The sequence below is a fragment of the Fulmarus glacialis genome, unplaced genomic scaffold, assembly GCF_000690835.1.
Source record: "Fulmarus glacialis isolate BGI_N327 unplaced genomic scaffold, ASM69083v1 scaffold22128, whole genome shotgun sequence".
NCBI classification, from domain to species: Eukaryota; Metazoa; Chordata; class Aves; order Procellariiformes; family Procellariidae; genus Fulmarus; species Fulmarus glacialis.
This window is the reverse complement of record NW_009226702.1, coordinates 76,638-95,253: the sequence shown is the minus strand read 5'-3', so window position 1 is coordinate 95,253 and position 18,616 is coordinate 76,638. Positions and strand designations below refer to the sequence as shown.

Sequence of the window (18,616 nt, the reverse complement as noted above, 5' to 3'; positions counted from 1 at the left end):
CGATTGCAGCTACCACCTTACTGATGGATGGCACTTCTTGAGACCACCGTGCTGCTGTAATGATCCCGCTCCTTGCCAAGGCATGCACATGCTGGAGACGCTCCCCCCAGCTTTGTGCACGCGTGGGTAAGATAACAGTCAGAAAGATTATCAAATCGTAGATAAGACCAGACTGGCCCTGGTCTGTGATGAACTGTACATGAAATATGGGTGTTTCTTAACACAGATGCCCTCGAACTCTTCCATCACACCCGAAGGAAAGCCCAGCTCCTCTGCACATGAGCCTCTGGCTGCCAGCAAGTTCTACCTACAGCAAAGCTGGGCAGGCACAGAGAGGTTTTGCTCAACCACCATCCCCGTGCCTGGCAGAACTGGCGAGACAGAACCATTCTCCATAGGGAAACCTGGACAAAAAACCAGCAGAGTGGAAGATGTAACTCTTCCCAAGATGATAAGCAGCTGAGCTCCATAAAAGCCAGAACTGATTCAGAAAAGGCAATGAGAGACCCTCCACGAGCAAGCCACAGGGCTGACCCCTTCCACACAGGGTCCCAGAAGGTCCCATCTGCAATAACCCCATCCCAAGAATTTCACAGATCTTTTAAACCCATATATTTGAATATTTTCATGCATATGAAGGTCTGCTTCACTGTCCTTTTAGGATAAGCCAGTTAACTGATAACCTCCACCTATAAAATCTATCTTCTGGCTGCAGCAAGCATCAAGACATGAACAGAATCAAGGCAGCACGGGGGGTATGTCTGTGTAACTTCAGGCTTAAGCCGAAACCCTGTGTTTGTAACTCTAAATGCTTGTATACACACACCTCGGTGTGATTTACCCGTGAAAACAGCTTATTTGGGAACAAATGCAGTGACTGTAGCCTGCTCCCCACACCCATTCCCGTGGCTGCTGCAGGACATCTCAGGCATCTATCAAGTAGCCACAGCTCCCAGCTCAGCAAATGGAGCAAGCTTGCATCGGCTGTGCTTTAATGTGCTCATCTGCACGCTGCAGCGGCTCAGCAGCTGCTTTACAGCCGATTGAGATGTCTCTGCTGCTGGCAGAGGGAAAAAGAAACCCTACAAAGCCACCCTTTTTGTGAGTTAGAGCTCAAGCACACAGTTACGTCAGGCTCCAAGTAGTCCACTTCATTCACTGTGCAGGCAAGGGCAGTCTTCTCCCCCGCCACACATGTAGCCATATTAAGTGTCTCCCTCTACTCACAAGGATGCTCCCTTTGCATCCCTCACCCCCAAGATGTACCTTTTGCCAGGCGACACCATTTATCAAGCACAGTACACTCCCTCTTTCATTGGGTCAGGCACAGGAGCTAGTATTTATAGGCTTTCATGGGCCTTGGATACCTTAAATATCTTTCTGTTACTATATACAGAACCAAAGTCATTTCCAGTTTGGAACAGAGCCAGCTGTAGGACGGCTGCATCATCAGACAGGCTTAAAGTCTGTGTTCAACCCTGCAGACAGCACTGCCAAAAGCTAAGACCCCGCGGCAGCGTAGGAAAGACACGCATGCCGTTAAGTCTCCGGAGGTATTCTCTGTGTCGATGACCACCTACCAACATTGCTTACCAATTATTTACATAAAGGTGCATTTATACAGGGAGTGCTCCTTTATGCTATGATATTTGCACACACGCTTTATTTAGACAGTTACTCCAGAATTGCAATGCAGACAGAAGCTGCAAGACACACCAGAGGTGCCAGGTGTTTGAGGCCCCCGAGTAAAGATGTCCTATTGCAAATCCTGTCCCAAAGTAACTCCCATTTTAGCGTGGGGAGCTTGAGACCCTATAAACCAAGACGTCATGTCTAAAGTTACAGGGTGCTTTCTGCATTTTTCTAGCAGATGTCTTAAAATGAGTTGTTTGAAGATACAATACTGCAAAACCTAGGTTATTCATGTTTATTTTAGGAATCATTTACCCTTCAGAAGAAGCTGTATTACAGAGGCGAGGGAAAAAAAGTCATCTATAAGGTAGGGGTAGAATCTGTTGTGCATGAGACACAGATTTCTGCAATGATTTGTCTGGGTAGACGTTATTTAATTTAGTGAGATATATTGTACTCAAGTGTTTAAATTAGAAACCTGCTCTGAGCTGAGGATCTTTGATTAGACAAAGAAGAGAACAGTAATCACTTGGAGCACTGCACACAAGGGGCGAGCAGCCACTCAGAATCCCTAATTTGTAACTTATTTATGCACTGCAAAGCCCACACACCTTAATGGTTTAGATATTCTGCTTTATGCCAAATGACTAAACGCTCCTTGTATTGAGCAGACAGCCACTCGCAGTCAGGTCATTTATCTTTCAAAAGAGCGACAGAGCAATCTTGTCCTCTCTGGTTGGAGGTCTCTCTCTAGGCACAGGCACCTCGAGGTGGCTCCATTTCAATATGCATCATTTGAGAGCCTGCTGCGGGCAAGTTCAAGCAGACAGCAACGTTGTAAAGTTGCTTCTCAATATGCAAACCGTGATCGTTATTGTATGCTGTGAAAGTACCAACGTGTCACCGTGCACAGTGACCACAGGAGAGCTACTTCTACAAACGCAGTAAGAGTTTCCTTTGTCCCAGCAACAGACCTCTATTTATATAGGTTATGCATGGAAAGCCCAAGCCCATGAGCTACCTATTCAAATACATCAGGACCAAGGTAGCATCTCCCCCTCAGGCACTTTAACCTGGCCTCTTCCAAGCCCCGTAACAGGAGCATGGGGCTTCCTGACTTGTCTTCAAATCTACATCTTTCCCTGGGGTTGAATTGCAGATGCAGGAGCCAAGAGCTTCTTTCCGTAAGCTCCAGCACCGGGCAGTCACAGCTGCTTGCCGCAGGACCAGAGCCCTCGCAGCAGGGGGATGCACTCCTTGGGCAACCAGTGTGGGAGGATCACGGCATGCCGGAGGATCACCCTCCACAGAGGAATAGTGTCACCACTCAAGGACTGATAACATACTGGTGAAAACCAGGCAGACTAGTGGGGGGGAAGTATAGTTGGAGCAAAATAGCTCTGCGCCTGTCACCTCTGGCCTAACATCTCTGACACCACCACAGAGCTGATCGTCTGAGCCTTTTTTTTTTTTGCTACACTTTTAATAAGATGCACTGCAAAGCCTGTATTGCACTGAGCTAGAGACACAGAAAAACACCCCCACGATCTCTTCAGGAATGAAAGTCCCCTGCAGTGAGCCAGGGACCCACGCTGGGGTCTCGGGGTGCACGGGCTGATAGGACACACCTCTGTCCTGTGCACTTGGGAGCACATTCCCACCTGCTCCTGTCTCACAAAGATGATTGCTCACAGTCCTGTCACAGAGGGAGAAGAGAAATGAAAAGCCACAAGCATCTTCTTCCGAGGCAAGCACAGATACTGCTGTTATCTTTATGGCGATTTTTAGTGGCATCAGCACGCACCATGCTCAGCAGCACAGTTGAAATCTGTTGTGTCTGGGATCAGCAGACAGATCTTTGCCTGCTGTCTTTGCTGGTACATTAGCATGTCTTACATTAATTCATCAAATTAAGAGCCCTGCAGTAAAGCAGAGAAAACTTGCTGGAAAAAAAGCTTGTTAAGTATTCCACACAATTTTGTTTTGGATACTTTGACCAACAGCATCCCTAGCCTGCGGTGCAGCAGTCACACAACAGAGTCCCTGGGACAAAGTCTGGGCAGGAGGCTCCCTTAGCACAACGATCACAAACAGCCAGGAGCTGGGCTTGTACGTCCTGAAGTGTATGGAAGGAGCGGGATCAGTACAGTGGCTTCAGGAGACATGATTATAAACTTAATGTAAGGTATTTGTTCCAAATGACAGGTGCCAGGGCAGTTTTGTGGCTCACACTATTAACACAGTCAACCACCTACGAGCAGAGCACTGGGAGCTGGGATTTGGCTGGGGTAACACACATTTAAGAAGAGCTCGTGGTGTTGTGCTATACATCTCAGTGTGTGAGTAACTCCAGTTACCCCAGTACAGGCATCATTCATCACCAGTCTGTCTCCTCGAGCTCCACCAGCAGCATGGCAGTCCCAGGAAGGTCGCTTCCCAGGGACTCCCTGCTCACCCTTCCTCGCCCCAGATCACAGGTTTGGGGGTTCAGCTGGCTGGGGTTTTGTTGGTTGCTCCTTGAGTCAGTCGTCTCACCACAGGGGAAGATTTAGGGTTGTGCCCCTCCTTGAAACCAGGTTCACACAGAGCATCTCCAGGACTTCTGTTATTGTAAATAATATAAACCCCTTGTATTTTTGGTCTTATATTTCTAGACAGGCTCCCAAGTCCCAGCCTTCCTTACGTCCCCAAGGAACCATTAGCTAATGAATAATTGAGAGACCTGATTTTGGAGCAGTGTCTCGGAGCTCACTTGAGCGCACATCACGTGGGACCCGGCATTTGGCTCCCACCGCATGCACCTGTGAAAGGGGGTCTCTTGAGAAAGAGGCGATGACTTTTCTGTGGTAATTACTGTAACTGCGAGATGCAGTTACAACGCAGCAGTATGTTACAGACAAAATGGCAAACCAGCAAGTCTCTGCTATCGTCATGGTCCCCCTTCCTCTGCCATCCTATAAACTAATGGGCTATATTAGAGTGGAGGAGTTTCTGAACAATCAGATTAAAAAAAAAAAAAAAAAAGTGGCCCGTGCCAGGAAAAAACCCAAACCTTCACGAAATATTTGGCACCTTTTGGATTCTAACTAGCAGGAAAGGAGAGAAGAGAAATATTAAGCTATGAAAAAGGCTGCTTTGTACTCTTTACACTTACGCCGATCACAGATTAAAAAAAAAAAAAATTTTTCGAAGATCTCCCACCACAGATGCTAGCCACAACTGCCAGTGGTGGAATGACAACCCCTCTTTCATTAATATCAATACCAGAGACATGAGAAACAACAAACACGATACCGGGTGTTAAGAGAGGGGAAGGGGTGGGGGTATGGAGACCCGTTAGCTTCAGAACCTGGCAAACTGGGGGAAAGCTTTGTCAAGAACAGCAGCAGCAGCAGGGAGGGACCAGGATAGACAAAGCCCCTCTCCAAGGCACTCAAAGCTGCTAGGATGTCACAGGATAAGAGAGAGGATCCTTTAATGCATTAATAACTAGAGGGATAAAAAACCAAAACCCACAAGGGTAGGAATAAGCCCCAGTTTTTCCACAGAGGAGGAACATACCCAGGGATCTGTACTGCTCACTGCAGTCATAAGAGGCCTAGAAAGTCATTTGGAAGCAAGACAAAGTTTGTAGGTGAGATAAGTCAGGATAGTGAAAACTGGAGGAGATTTTATGTATGTATACTCACACAGAGAGATATTTTATAAATAGCTTATATATCAATCACTGTGTATTATACATATTACATATATAATACATTATAGCTTCTGTGTATATAAGACAAAATATATTATTTTTAACATATATATTTTATATATATACACACAAGAATATATAAGCTAATAGCCACCCCCTTGGCTACAGTCTTTCCCTGGGTACCGGGCACCAGCCACCCTCACAGGGCAGATGTGGGGGGAGGCAGTTAGCGATACCGAACGCAACGCAGCAGCATGCAGGGCTCCGCGCAGCAACGACAGCAGAAGCATCTTAGCAGCAAGTTCAACGCATTCCTTCAGAGCAAACCAAGTGCCAAGCCCCGAGCCTGGGCTCCACTATGGTCCCTGAAGCCAAACCCTCCTGTTCTCCCCTGGGGCAGCACACGCAGCCGGGCTGCATCAGCCGGTTTCCATCCCAGCCACGCAGCGAGTCAGGCAGACAGACAACCAGGATGACCGCTCTCCACCAAGAGCCATGCAAGAGTTTCCAGAAGAGCCCGTAAAGGCAGCGTATGTTTTTATGAGTCATTACAGAGACCTGAGATGTTGCAGCAATTGGTACCATGGAGTTTAAAAACATAACGGTTTCAATTCATTTGTTTATTAGCTAATAATTCAGGCTCTAGTCTATTATTTTAACAAACTGATTGGGTACTTCAATTGATCTTAAAGTATCTATTGGTCCCTGTGAGCTCATAGGACTCATTAGGATGCATACATCTAACCAGGAATCTTGTTATGAAATAATTGTCAATAGCAAAACGCTCCCAGGTTGCAGGAGAACACGCAGATGGCTCACGTGGCTTCCAGCTCAAGGGGACAATCCTGCCTTTCCTAAGCTCCTGGCGCTTACAAAAAGAAGCAGCAAGGCCAAACTGGACCTTCCTAAAGCTCCCGGGATGCAAGCTTTGTGCTCAAGACAGCTTCACAACTGAGTTAGGTCAAGGACACCAACAACTCCCCCACTCTGATTAATACCAGCATTTGTTTTCTTGTATATTAATAAATCTCTGATGCAAGGAGACATTTTACTTACCTGTAAAGCAGTACAAAACAGCTCTCCTGTCTGCTCAGCCTGAGAAGTCCAGCACCCTGACCTCTCCCCCAAGAGCTCTGCAGAAGAAGAGTGTTTTCCCTTTATCAGAATTTCTGAGCTGATTTGAAACACTCAGCAGCTGAGAGCTCCCAGTTAAATGCCTAAGAAAGAGCTGCTAAACATTTTTCTGGGCTAGAAAAAAAGGAGAGAACCAGAGCTAAAATTCTCTTTTGAAGGCTCTGGCTATAACAGCTCTGGGGGGCAGCAGGCATGTCCAGAGCATGGCTGCCACCCAGTAAAGTTAAGAGCCAGTTTCCTTAGGATACCTTTTCCACCGTGTTAGATGTATGAATCCAACATCATAAGAAAAATGGTCACTTCAGATTTCAAAAGTCTCCAGACTCAATCTTGAGCTTCCATCAAGTCCAAAGCCCACTCTGCTGTTATATCAGCGATCTCTTTGCTCCCACCGAGGAAGTAAATCCCTCCAGACCCTGCATCAGGCAGCAGAGACCTGCCTCCTCCACCACATTTCTGAGGTGCTGCCTGCCTGTCCTGGGGCATCAGCATGTCATCCACACCCCAGACCTCCAACATCCACCCCAGCATCCCCCAGCCCCACTTTGCACCCATGTGCTGCCCAGGGTGCATGGCCACGGCTCTGCAGCACCAGTGCTCCTCAACCTGAGTCCAGCATCCTGAGCTCAACATAGCCTGGGACTTGCTGGATGAATTCAGATGCATGTGGAAGAGCCTTCCTTTTAACCCAGTTCTCATCATCCTCTAACAGGGGTAAAAAGTCTGCAGTTCACCCGCAGTCTCAAGGGCTAGAATAAATATTGGAGAAGAATTAAGCGTTGCTCTTTTATTTGATTCCTCGCATATACTTGAGCACTCCCGGCATTGCTTCTCCTCACGATGCATCAAGCAGAAGGCTTTAGGTGCTCATTAATTAACGCCTAATTTGTGTGGGCCTCTGCTTACAATTCTTATGCAAATTGCTCTCAAATTGTGTTCTGTTTTCAGCTGAGCTGCTTCTTTCTGGCACTAAAAAGCCAGAAGAGGAAAGACAAATTGAGGAGTATGTATGCAGGTAATAAAGCTTTTCTCTTCCTCAGAGGCTTTGCAATAACCTTGGGTCATGTGTACCACAAGAATAAATTTAGAGAAGAGATAAAGAGTGCTGTAATGGCTGAGTCTTGCAGAACATGCTAGTTAAGAGCTGCTGTTGGAAAGAAACTACTGATAAATGCTCATTGATGTGTTGGTTATTAATGTGATGTTTTTATATAAACCCTTCTTCCTCTAGGAATAGATTTTCACTAGAGGAGAAAAAAAAGAGCTTTTTCCGAATAATTTAATCATTGTGTATGTTGCCCGGTATTAATACAGCATTTGACAAAGCCACGTCTAGTATGATCTGTTTTTAATGTGTGCTCTTTATTACAGTTTGTTGTAGCTGCCTAATTAAAGTTTGTCAGGGAAGTAATCAGCCTTATTTCCATAGTGAGATCAGTTTAATAAGAAGCTAATTTTGCAATTTATTTTCATTAATTAATTAGGCAAAACCCTATAAAATTCACGTAGTGGAGTATAAACCCAGGGAAGCTGTGATGCCAGCTACAGTGTCCAAGGAAAGAGGGATATTTACCTGTTGACATTCTGTCCCCGATGTGGTTTTTGCCCCTGCCAGCTTTAGAGAAGCAAACTCTGTCATATAATGCTAAACCTGGATGTCTCTACTAGTGCATGTTGTCTCCAAACCAACCCCAAAAGAGCATCATGTGGGGATGGAGGCAGAACAACTAGATCAAGAGAAATCCGCCAGCAGATGTGGGAAATGGGTCAACATCTGAACACAGGCTTCCTCCAACAGCCCCAGGTGTCAAAGTAAACCAATCTCATACTCCTGGGAAAAGGAACCAAAGAAATGGTGGGAGGATTCTCAGGGCCACTGCTGGAGGAGAAAGAAAGGTCTCAGGGACGAGTTGTAGATCTTTCTACTTGTCCCTACTGTAAGAATACTTGGACCGTTTCCAGTACTAGCCAGCTTTGTTTTTCAAACTCAAGCAGAGACCTAGCATACATCAATTTATCCAGCCAAAGAGTTGTCCTCACTTTAGCTGCCTTTCCAGAGAGCTCATATTTCATTTTGTAGTATTGACTAATACTTAACAAGCCACGCAGTAATCACATGCAGCAAGGCAAGACTTTCACCAAAGATCATTTACCGTGATGCTTGTTCTCCTTTGCTCCGGTGATGTTAGGGTGCCCAGAGGCCAACTAGCTGCTGCGTGCAGGAGGTTGCAAGAGTGTAAGAGCTCCTGGTACCCTGTACATCACTTATTGATCATCTCAGGACAAGCAGGGGCTTGATTTTGCCCACTGATGAACTTCTGCATCTGTTTGGGCTGCTGGTTTTACTGGAGGGCTAGAAACATACCCATTTGAGGAGCTGCTTCTCTCTACCCGAGAGGTCCTGGCCTCTCATCGATTCAGCACCAGCTTCACAGGAGCGTGTCCTGTGGTTTGTGTTTCTCTAGACATCAAGATCCAGCAGACAGCAACTGAGAAAGCTGGATCATGGCAAAGGGAATAAGACGAAGAGGAAATCACAAATGGAAATTGGTCCCTTGGCTCCGGGGGTTGCACTGTGGGTGTCAGAAATGTGAAGGTGCCACCCGCCCCTGCTGCAAGGGGCTGCAGCTCGTGCAGCCATCGTGAGAGGAGCCATCACCTGGGGGACAGCTCGGGCAGCGGGGGTCCCTGCCTGCCCAGAGGCTCTTGGTACTCCAGGTCTTGTTTGAGACTCAATGGCTCTTTGGCAAGCCATTACACGCTCATTCGCTATAAAACCCAATTTGTGTTTTGGCCCTTGTGGGTTGAGGAGCCAGTCACCACCTGTGATTCTCTGTGCAGGACATCCTTTCCAAGTTGGCCTTTTTGGGACCTTTGAATGGGAGGAACGGTGATCGAGGCACTACACCAGATATACACAGCCAGCCTCTGCTACAGACACCCGGCGCTGGGCTTGGGCCAATCCCGAGTTCCTCTATGTTCGGTTTGGGGGATCGTGGTTTCAGCTCCTCCGTACGTGCTGGGTGCTGGGGCTGACTCTCGTTCTGGCTATGCATAGCATAAACTTGCTCCTACAATAACAATGAATAAAAGATAAATCCCGTGACTCTGAATCTAAGTCTAATGGCTGGTTTGTACGGTTGGGGATTAGAGAGACAGCCTGCTATATCTGGCTGCTGAACATCATTTGCTGTTTACCTTTGCTGGAGAGGACTCAGAAGTAAGGCTATAAACACCTGTGGGGTGAGGGAACAGCAGATGAACAAAGCGAGGAGAGAAGACACAGCTTCACTGGAAACCTTGTAAACCACCGACTGCAGTAAAAGCCAATGCAGGAATTAAAAGCTGTCAGTTCAGAAAGCCATAAAAACACCATCTCTTCTTCATCTAGCTTCCCTGACTGAGCTTGAAACGAAGAGATTTTCTTTTTTCCAGGAGGTGTTTCAGAGTGCTCCTTTGTGGCTCACAAACTATCACACTTAGGAGAGAACATAATTCTGGGACAAAGCTTTTCATCTGTTCTGTAGTGAGCTCCTAAGGGGATGCACTACGTAGCACCTTTCTGAGTCATTCCAACACTCCTGAAGAAGGTTTTCCTACCGTGTAGCCACAATTTAACTGCTACCTTGGCGGGCTATGGTGCAAACCTGTCCCTCTCTCTGCAAAGTGACCTGCTGCAATAACCACTTGAGCGGATGTAGCAAGCAGCTGCTGGGAAGCTTTCATGGGTTTCCCATGGAAGTATCGAGGTGGGGGTGTGCATCACACACGTACTTGCAAAGTGTATGCAACCAAGGCAAGTTTTATTTTACGTGAAAAAGTAACCAACACTTACTTTGAGGGAGGAGAAGACACACAAAATGTCTCTCAGAGTGCAAGGTTTCCTCAGCATCCAGGCTCCAGTGCCCCAGACAGGAGGTCTTACTGAAGGTGCAATAACAGCGAGACAGCTGGGGACCGTGTTTCTCTTTCCTGAAAGATTTATGCATGATTGCATGCACAGTGTGTGTGGCCCTAGGCTCCCGGCGGAAAGCTCAACATGCAAAACTCTGCCGTGACTCCCCCCCTGAAAGTCAGTGGACTGGATGCGAGAGCTCCCCTTGATCTGGAGAGCACCTTAGAGATTAGACTAAAGCCAGATTTTCAAAACCTTCCAACTCCAGCCAGCCATAGAGTTAAGGCCAGATATGAAGTAAGAAGTCATGGGGAGAAGCTGTAGGTGTGCTAATTAAAGTGTGAGAATGAACCTGCCTTCCTGAGCTGATATTTGGAAATGGAAGCTGAAGATCTGAGGCTGAAGCTCTCTCTGACCCCCGTTTCTCCTCTGGCAGTCATTTGAAAGCTCAGGTAACTGCAGAGATGACTCAGACTTTTCAGAACAGAACTTTAAACTTAGATCCAAAGTCTGCAGAGCCTCCCAGGGTGGCTATTCACACCTGCACAGCGTAGCTGCACAAATCCCAAGCCAACCCCAAGCCCACAGAGGTCAGGTTTTGACTAGCTGCTCTTCATGCTGCCTTCACTTTTAGGGAGTATCAGATATTGATATGATGTTCACACTTGCTGAGGCAGAGGAGCCTGCAGATTTCATCAATTTAGCTGCCTGTTCAGCTCCTTAGCACTTGCGTGGGCTCTGCTATGAGAAATCGATGATGAACTCCCATCGCTTCCAATAGGAACAAGCTAGGAACAAAATAAAGCACAACAGTAGCCTTTTAAGCAAGCTTTTAGCCAGCTCCCCGAGGATGCAGCCAGACATGCTGTCTACGCCAGATCAGCTTCAAAGCCGTCAGCTGAGAGTGCTCAGGGCAGCCACAAATAGTCTGAGCTAATAAAAGAGCATCTTCCACAGCCGAGCTGCAAACTTCTGCCTACTCCTAACTGTAAGAACATGCTGGGGCTCTTCCAAGTGCGTCCTTCTGCTTTTGAGCATCAGGCAGGACTTTCAAGGACTGATGCAGATCAAGACTTCCACATCCCATTCACTTTGTTCAGAAACTCTTGCGGAAACCATCACAGTGCCTCTTGGAAAGCCGTGATCTTCTGTGCGAGAAGCCCAGTGTAGGCTGGCATCCATTTCCAGCTCTGGTACATGTACTGAGCAAGGCACTTGGTTTTTCTGTGCCTCTGATTCCTTCCCTACCATTTGAATATCTTTGCTATTGAGTTGTTTGGGAATTGATTCTTACTTTGGATTTTCACTGTGCTTAGCACAAGGGGCTTTTGATTGAAGCCAGGGACTCGGGATGCTAGCTCACAGCACATTGCATTAGAAGAAAAAGGGCTTGCATGCGCTGAGATGACAGAGTGAATTGATCTGAGAAAAGGCTCTTAAGTCATTAATTCAAGTCATGCAAGATTAAGAAACATTTCAGCAATAACAGAAACTGTGTTAGGGCCCTAGCAATTTCAAAGAACTCTTTCTTAATTGGCTTCACAATACTGTTCCTTTCAGCTTTTTGTTGTAACAGAGGGATATTAGGAAATTTATGCTTTCAGAGTCACCAGTGGCTCCCAAACAAGCTTTTCAGGGCTGTGCTGTGTTTTCTTTACGTTGGTAATGGGAAAGCCTTCTAGGGACTCTCACATTCAATCCATCTTTCTACCCGAGAAAAGGAGCATCAGCTGATTTTTTAAGCTTTCACAGATCTTCTGCCTGGCTAAAAACCAAGGGGACGGGGGGAAGAGACTGAGCAACACTAGGGACACATTATCAATATGAAGCTGTGATACCTGCGTGGATGAGGCTACCAGATCAAGTTCTTGTTTGATCTGGGGTGCTTGGTCAAGATCCGCTTCCTCAGAGGACACAAGACTAGAAGGGATGGTCTCCAGGAGAGGTTTTCCCTCCTCATCCATCCCTGTGCTCCTGTATCCCATCTCTGGCAGATTTGACGTGCACTCCATGGGGGCAGTCATCCTCGCAGCACGGGGCCACCGGTCCCTCAGTGGGAGGTGTACGGGAGGGACATCTCCATGAGCAAGCAAAGGGACAGAAACAGCTGCTTGCTGGTTTTGTCACTTCTTGCCACAGCTTTGATACTGCCTATTCTTGCAACCCACCATCGGAGCAAGGAACTTGGCTAATAGGAGTTTTTATTTGTAGGAAGACCATTTGTGAACGTTCAGCCTCCAGGCCAGGCCATGTCCTGGCTGAGGTTCAAACCCCACAGAGCAGCACCTTACCTGCTGAGCTTCATTTCAAAACCCACCGCATCCATTTGCATTTCTTCTTTCAGCTCCATCCCATACCGCACAAACACACAGACCTTCCCTCTCAAAACAACTGGCTGCCGGCCTCCTGCTGCAATGTGTCTTTCCTTTGCACCAAAATCCGTTACAAAACATCCTTTTAGCTTCTGGAAACACTAAGAGCCTTTTTATGTCAAGGAGTTAAATCTTGTTACTCAGCTGGCATTAATTTCCCTCTTTTAACACCAAAGGCTTTGATCCCTTCCTGTTTAAAAAATTATGCACCAAAGCTAATTCATTCTTGTCTTCTCCTCTCCAGACAAGGAAGATGAGAAAATGAAAAGGGTTGACAATGTTTTGCTGGCTCGCTCATCTTAACTGTCTTGGTAGAGGCTTGTTAAATTCTTATAGAGGATATTCTGTTCCTGGGGTGCGAGACTGCTTTTTGTGCCCCAAAGGGATGTCACAGTGGGTTAAATGTTGGCTCTGAGCCAGGACCTTATAGGTAGGAATCAAAACAAAGATCAGGATGATGAGCATTTAATACTGAGGCTCTGGCCCTAACCAAGCCCATGGCAGGGTAGCCAATATCAGCTCCAATACAAACACTTTATTGGCCACCCTTTTTCCCCACCATCCCTAGTCTGGATCACTTCTTAGCTCATTTGGTTTCTCCTTTTCACAGTTTCATGAAACAACAGACTCAGCTGACTGCCATGTTTAACTAAGTCATCCCTTTGGTCACGCAAGCACAGCACTGCCAAAGATGCATTGCAAACACTGGACTTGAAATTCCTTCCATAGTGATCACTCAATGGAGAGGTTAGCTGGAGGAGGAAATAAAAATAAATAAATGCTCCTTTCAGAAGGGTTAATGGTGGGTTGGAAACCACGCAGACTAAAGTCAATGTTTACCGAAGGCTGCAACAGATTTTGCGGTCGCTGCCAATTGTGAAACCCATCACTGGGATCACTCTGCTCAGGGCTGAAGCACCCTGGGGTAACTGGGAGAGCCCTGGGGAGCTGACCGGCCATGCCACCCATGCTGCTGCCCCGAAGGGAGATGGGGCTGCACATTTTTGCAGCGGTCTCCCCATCATCTCCCCACAATGGTGCGGGAGATGATGGAGAGGTCTGGGAGAGCATGGGCTGCCTTTCCCTGGCATTAAGCTGGGCTGGGGGCTGCACCCAGCTGCTAACTGGTGCTGGTGCCTCAGGACCCACCAAGAGCCAGTCAGCACACCCTCCCAAAGCACGTACGTAGCAGACATGAAGCCCTGAGCACCAACATTTCACTCCACGGACCGTTTCTACAGAGGAGTGAGTTCAGCCAGGTTCAGACAAAACTTTATTCCATTTAAAAGGGACCAGCACAGGGTATCCAGGCACTCGGTATTATCTCTGTGTGTGGTTCACTCCTGCTTTCCTTACAAAGTGCCAAGCCATTTCTTCTTTTAAAGCACTGATCATTTTGTGGTTTTCACATTTTTTATCTCCTGCAGCAGGTCAGACATTAGAGTGAGACTTACTAACAAGATCATGAAATCTTCAAAATCAATTTTGTTCTCCGACTCCTCATCCAGGGCAGAAATTATTTCCTGGTATTTTGGTTTGTTTTCTTGGCCCTATGGAGAATTTTAAATGACAAAAAAAAAAAATATTAAGCATGAACTTCCTTTTTTATTGCATCATAAAAAAAAAAAAAAAAGACAGACACATAGGTAAAAAATCATGTATTTTTCTATCTTCCCATTCAGGTTTTTATGTCCACATTCATATTAGTTTTTCTAAAGGTATCCCAAGAAACTCAAACAGAAATATTACTGCAATCAGACAGGAGAACAACCAGTCCCCAAAGTTTCCACCTGAATCCAGAATACATCTTTTAAAAGACACCCAGTCATGACTGAAAATCTGGCAGTGATGATGATGATGTAGCTGGTAACTGCTGGGAAAAAAAATGGAGTCCTGTGCCTTGATAAAACCGGGGAGAGGAAACAACCAACCAACCCTCCTAACCTTATTATTCAAGACAGGTCCTCAAATATATACTGTGAAGGTCTCAGAAACTGTTGATTTTACAGACATAACTTCAGTAGCTGCTATTCTCTGTCCTGTTGGACATTACTATTGGAATGGAAGGGATTATTAAAATTATGCATCATGTCTGTTATTCGTATTTCCTTATTAAAAAAAAAAAGAGTTCCAGGATTTTTTTTAGCTTAATAATCTTCAAAACATCTCATGATTCCAAATTTGATTGGCTATTGATATTTTCAAGTCCTTTTCCATAAGGTGCCTAGTTTCTAATTTGGTACCAATTCCCCCTCCCCAACCGGTCATGTGATTTTGTTATTCTCGGAAGCACAGGTATCATCAAGAATGTCTTTACTCCTAAACATCTCTCTCATTTACTTAGCTGAGTTCTTTTTACTAGTCCCACATAGCTTTTTCTACCACTTAATAAAACTGTTTTGATTTTTTTTTTATTTGGGGAGGGAAGAAAAAAATCTGCAAGAATTTTACAGCCACAGGTGCTGTTTTTCACCATACCTGGCTGCCAGCGACACGCCGGGTGGGTGACCAATGGAGAGGTGCTTTCTGCTCCCCTTCTCCCAGCGGCCCCACCAGCGACCGCAGTGCATGCAGCTCTGCGGCACGGGGCTGGCTCTCCTGGTGCCGGGTCAGTGCTCTGGCAAACTACCAAACGCTTCATTAAATGCAATGGCTTTCTTCTCTTCATAAATACAGTCTCCTTTCATCACCTGAGGATTTTTTTGTTTGTTTTGGGTGATGGTTGTTTTTTTTTTTTTGCAATTGCCCTATTTTCTTTAAAAAAATGCAAGCAGGCACATCAACCGTGATTTATTGCTGTCCCCCCTCCTTTAGCCTTATATTAGACACAGGCTCAACATAAAGCAACTAATTCACCGAAGATGTTTGTACCAAATCATTAAAGTCTCACTTGGGATTACACCCGGACTGATGCCTGCCCAGCTGCAGGACAGAGCCCGAGGTGCCGTTCCTGCACCCACAGCGCCCGGCCCAGCGCCACCCACTCACCCAAACCCCCTCACCTGTATGAAACCCCCAAACTGGGTTTGCAGCAAGCTTTTGGTTTCAGCTTTGCTGAGCTTGCCCTCGGGGTCAGCAGAGTTGTTATACACCAAAGCCACGGTAGCAAAAGCTTTTTCAAGGTCTGAGCCTTTTCCTAGAGCTGGCGGGGGGGGAAAGTTGTCAGCCTATCAGAAAAAGTGGCATTTGAGATATAATTGAAAGGAATCTGTCAGAACCATCTTGAGTGGGTGGAAATCTGTGTAGTTTCATTAAAGTTAATGAGACTGAAACTGTTTATACCCACAGAGGACCTGGCCCAGATTTTATTTGGAGTGGGCCAGCAACATGCCTCACGTCCCATGGAAACACACCCCGAAAGGAAGCTTTCAATCGGAGCTGGGGCAGTAACGCAGGGTGACAACGAGACCCGTCTGGTCTACCCCCACCCTGGGCATCCAGCAAGGACCTGCCGAAAGGAAGCTTTCAATCGGAGCTGGGGCAGTAACGCAGGGTGACGCACGAGACCCATCTGGTCTACCCCCACCCTGGGCATCCAGCAAGGACCTGCCACGCCACAGGGACAGGCCATGCTGGCCATTTGGACTCCCAGGATCCTGTATCAGGGAAAACGTGGCCCATTTGGGAAGCCTGGCTGAACAGAAATGCCCGTGTCTGAACATCAGCGCTGCACTTCAGCGTTACGGTATACATGGGATTTTGGCTGGATTCATTCCCCCTACTCCTGAGCTGCATCCTAAAGACTGCAAGCTCACGGCCTTCAGTTAGCATCAGGTACCACAGATGATTTGGGTTGTGATTTTTAACGGGAAGGCAAGCAGAAGAGGAGACGCGGATCAACATGAGAGTACATTGCGCAGGGACCCACGAGACCCCCTCCTCTTGCACCGGCTGAGGGTCTGCACGGCCTCCGCAGCTCTGCTAAATCACCAGGTTTTACTGCACTTGGGCTGTGGCCTTGGAAGACCTGAACCCCCAAAAGGCAACAAATGGGTCCCCTTACCTTTTATTGATGCCAGCTGCTTGGCTATAGGTATGCTGGTAGTGAGAGAGAAGAGAGGCACAGTTATCACCTGGTGAATTGTGTATGTACATACAGTTTCTCGATGAGTGAGCTTGCTCATTTCTGTTTCATTTAATCCCCCTGGAACTCAGGGCTTCCCAAGGGATACTGGCTTTCCTTTCACAGTGGAAAGGAAAACAGCCTTTACAAGCAGCACACATCATCACACAGCTCCTAATTCTTCAGCTAAGCAAGTAGCCTGCATTCATTCTTAAAGGTGCTTATTAAATAATTTTAAGAGAGAGGCATTGCAACATCCTTCAAGTAATTTCTTCAGAACATGAAAGAGCTCCAGAAAGTTTCTCAGTTTTAAGCCCATCCCCAGGGAAGTGCAGAGGGGACTGTCATCCCCCACTCACCAGTGCTCCCAGTTTGGAGCAGACATGTAAGCTTTTATTTCCAGCAGGACTCACATCTGTGAAAAGCACCTCCCTGCTTTCTATTAAAACTTAAAGCCTGCTTGCTTTTGCTAAAGTACTGGAAACTAATTACAGAGCAGCCAACACACAGCAGAAGATTTTGCTTGTGATAGAGACAAACACATCCAGATAATGAATTTCAAGACAAATGGCAGATCACCAGAAATGCAAAGAACAAAGTGATGACTTACCGCTTGGGCATGCCTGCTGCAGCCGAAGGGCTTTTTTTGGTGGAAGCAGGAGCCGGCTGATTGACCGAGTACTGCTTCGTGCTGGGAACGCTTGCTCTGCAGCCACACATCTTGAGGCCGGGGTGTTTGTGATCTCTAAGCAACTCGAGTAATAGCAAACAGGTGAATTCAAGCTCTGCCCTGTGAAAGCAGCCCACTTGCAGCCATGCCCTATCAATAATGTAAATGCTACCTGGTGATCACGGAGCCAGCTAAATACATCCGTCTAAAGCAGTCCCTGTAAGGCAGCACTGCTGGGTTGGCAAGCTGGGTGGCTTTTATTTTAGGTGAGAATTTGACAGAAACAAACCAAACTAATGGAGCCTGAATCCTCTTAGATCTGTAGAGATGTAACTTTGCATCAGGAATAACTAAGACACTGAATCCATTCAGCTATATTATCATTTTAACGGGAAACCTTTCTAGCGTGGGCTAATGTAACTTGCCCCAAGCTATGAAGTGAGTTGTTCCTATAGACAGTCAGAAACCAAGCGTTTCCCAATTCCTGACCCAGCATTTACCCTAGGTGAGCACGCTCCTGCTCTAATGTTTATTCCCCCAGCGCAGTGCAAAGAGGAGATCTGTTCTTCCTCCAAACCGCTTGCAAAGCAGCATCCAGCACGGAGCCTCTGCTTCGGTTTCTACCCGAACAGATACTGCCTGCTTCCAAAAGCAGCACGGAGCCATATGGCAGAGCAGTCGCGCATTAGAGGAACTGGAAGGGCTCCGATGAACTTTGTTATTTATTGGCATGGATATCGCTATTAGAAAACACACAGCTTGTCACGCTGCCTATCTCTGTGCATGGTCTCCTTGCTGCGGATCCTTTGCCTAGAGATGTCTAGACGGGATAACTTTGACCTAAAAGACCAAGCGGCCGTTTTAATCCCAGGGTGGTCTGTGAATAGGTAGTGACTTCAACTACCTCATCCAGCTCATCGTTCCTGGTGAAAGGATACGATGCTGACGTTAAAACTACTCAGGATGAGACTTTATGTAACAGGACACGCAAAGGAGACTGCAACAGATGGCCTAGAGAATTAAAATGTTTTCCTCATTTAGTAGAAGCTAAATTACTGAAGGCTAATGAATAAGGATGTTCACCACCTTACTGTTCCTGGATTTTAATTATCTTAAAAAGCATGGGAAAAGAGAACCTTTAATTTTCCATCTA

General features: G+C 46.6%; 1 protein-coding gene across 1 annotated transcript; it reads right to left on the bottom strand.

The window, feature by feature from the left end:
- Window positions 1–14,121: 14,121 nt before the first annotated feature.
- Window positions 14,122–17,513, bottom strand: SNTN (sentan, cilia apical structure protein). Its single transcript, XM_009582905.1, has 4 exons — window positions 17,404–17,513; window positions 16,734–16,768; window positions 15,733–15,872; window positions 14,122–14,280 (listed from the first exon to the last, which is right to left on the bottom strand). Exons 1-4 carry the CDS (start codon window positions 17,511–17,513, stop codon window positions 14,122–14,124), a joined length of 444 nt encoding a protein of 147 aa, XP_009581200.1.
- Window positions 17,514–18,616: the final 1,103 nt, after the last annotated feature.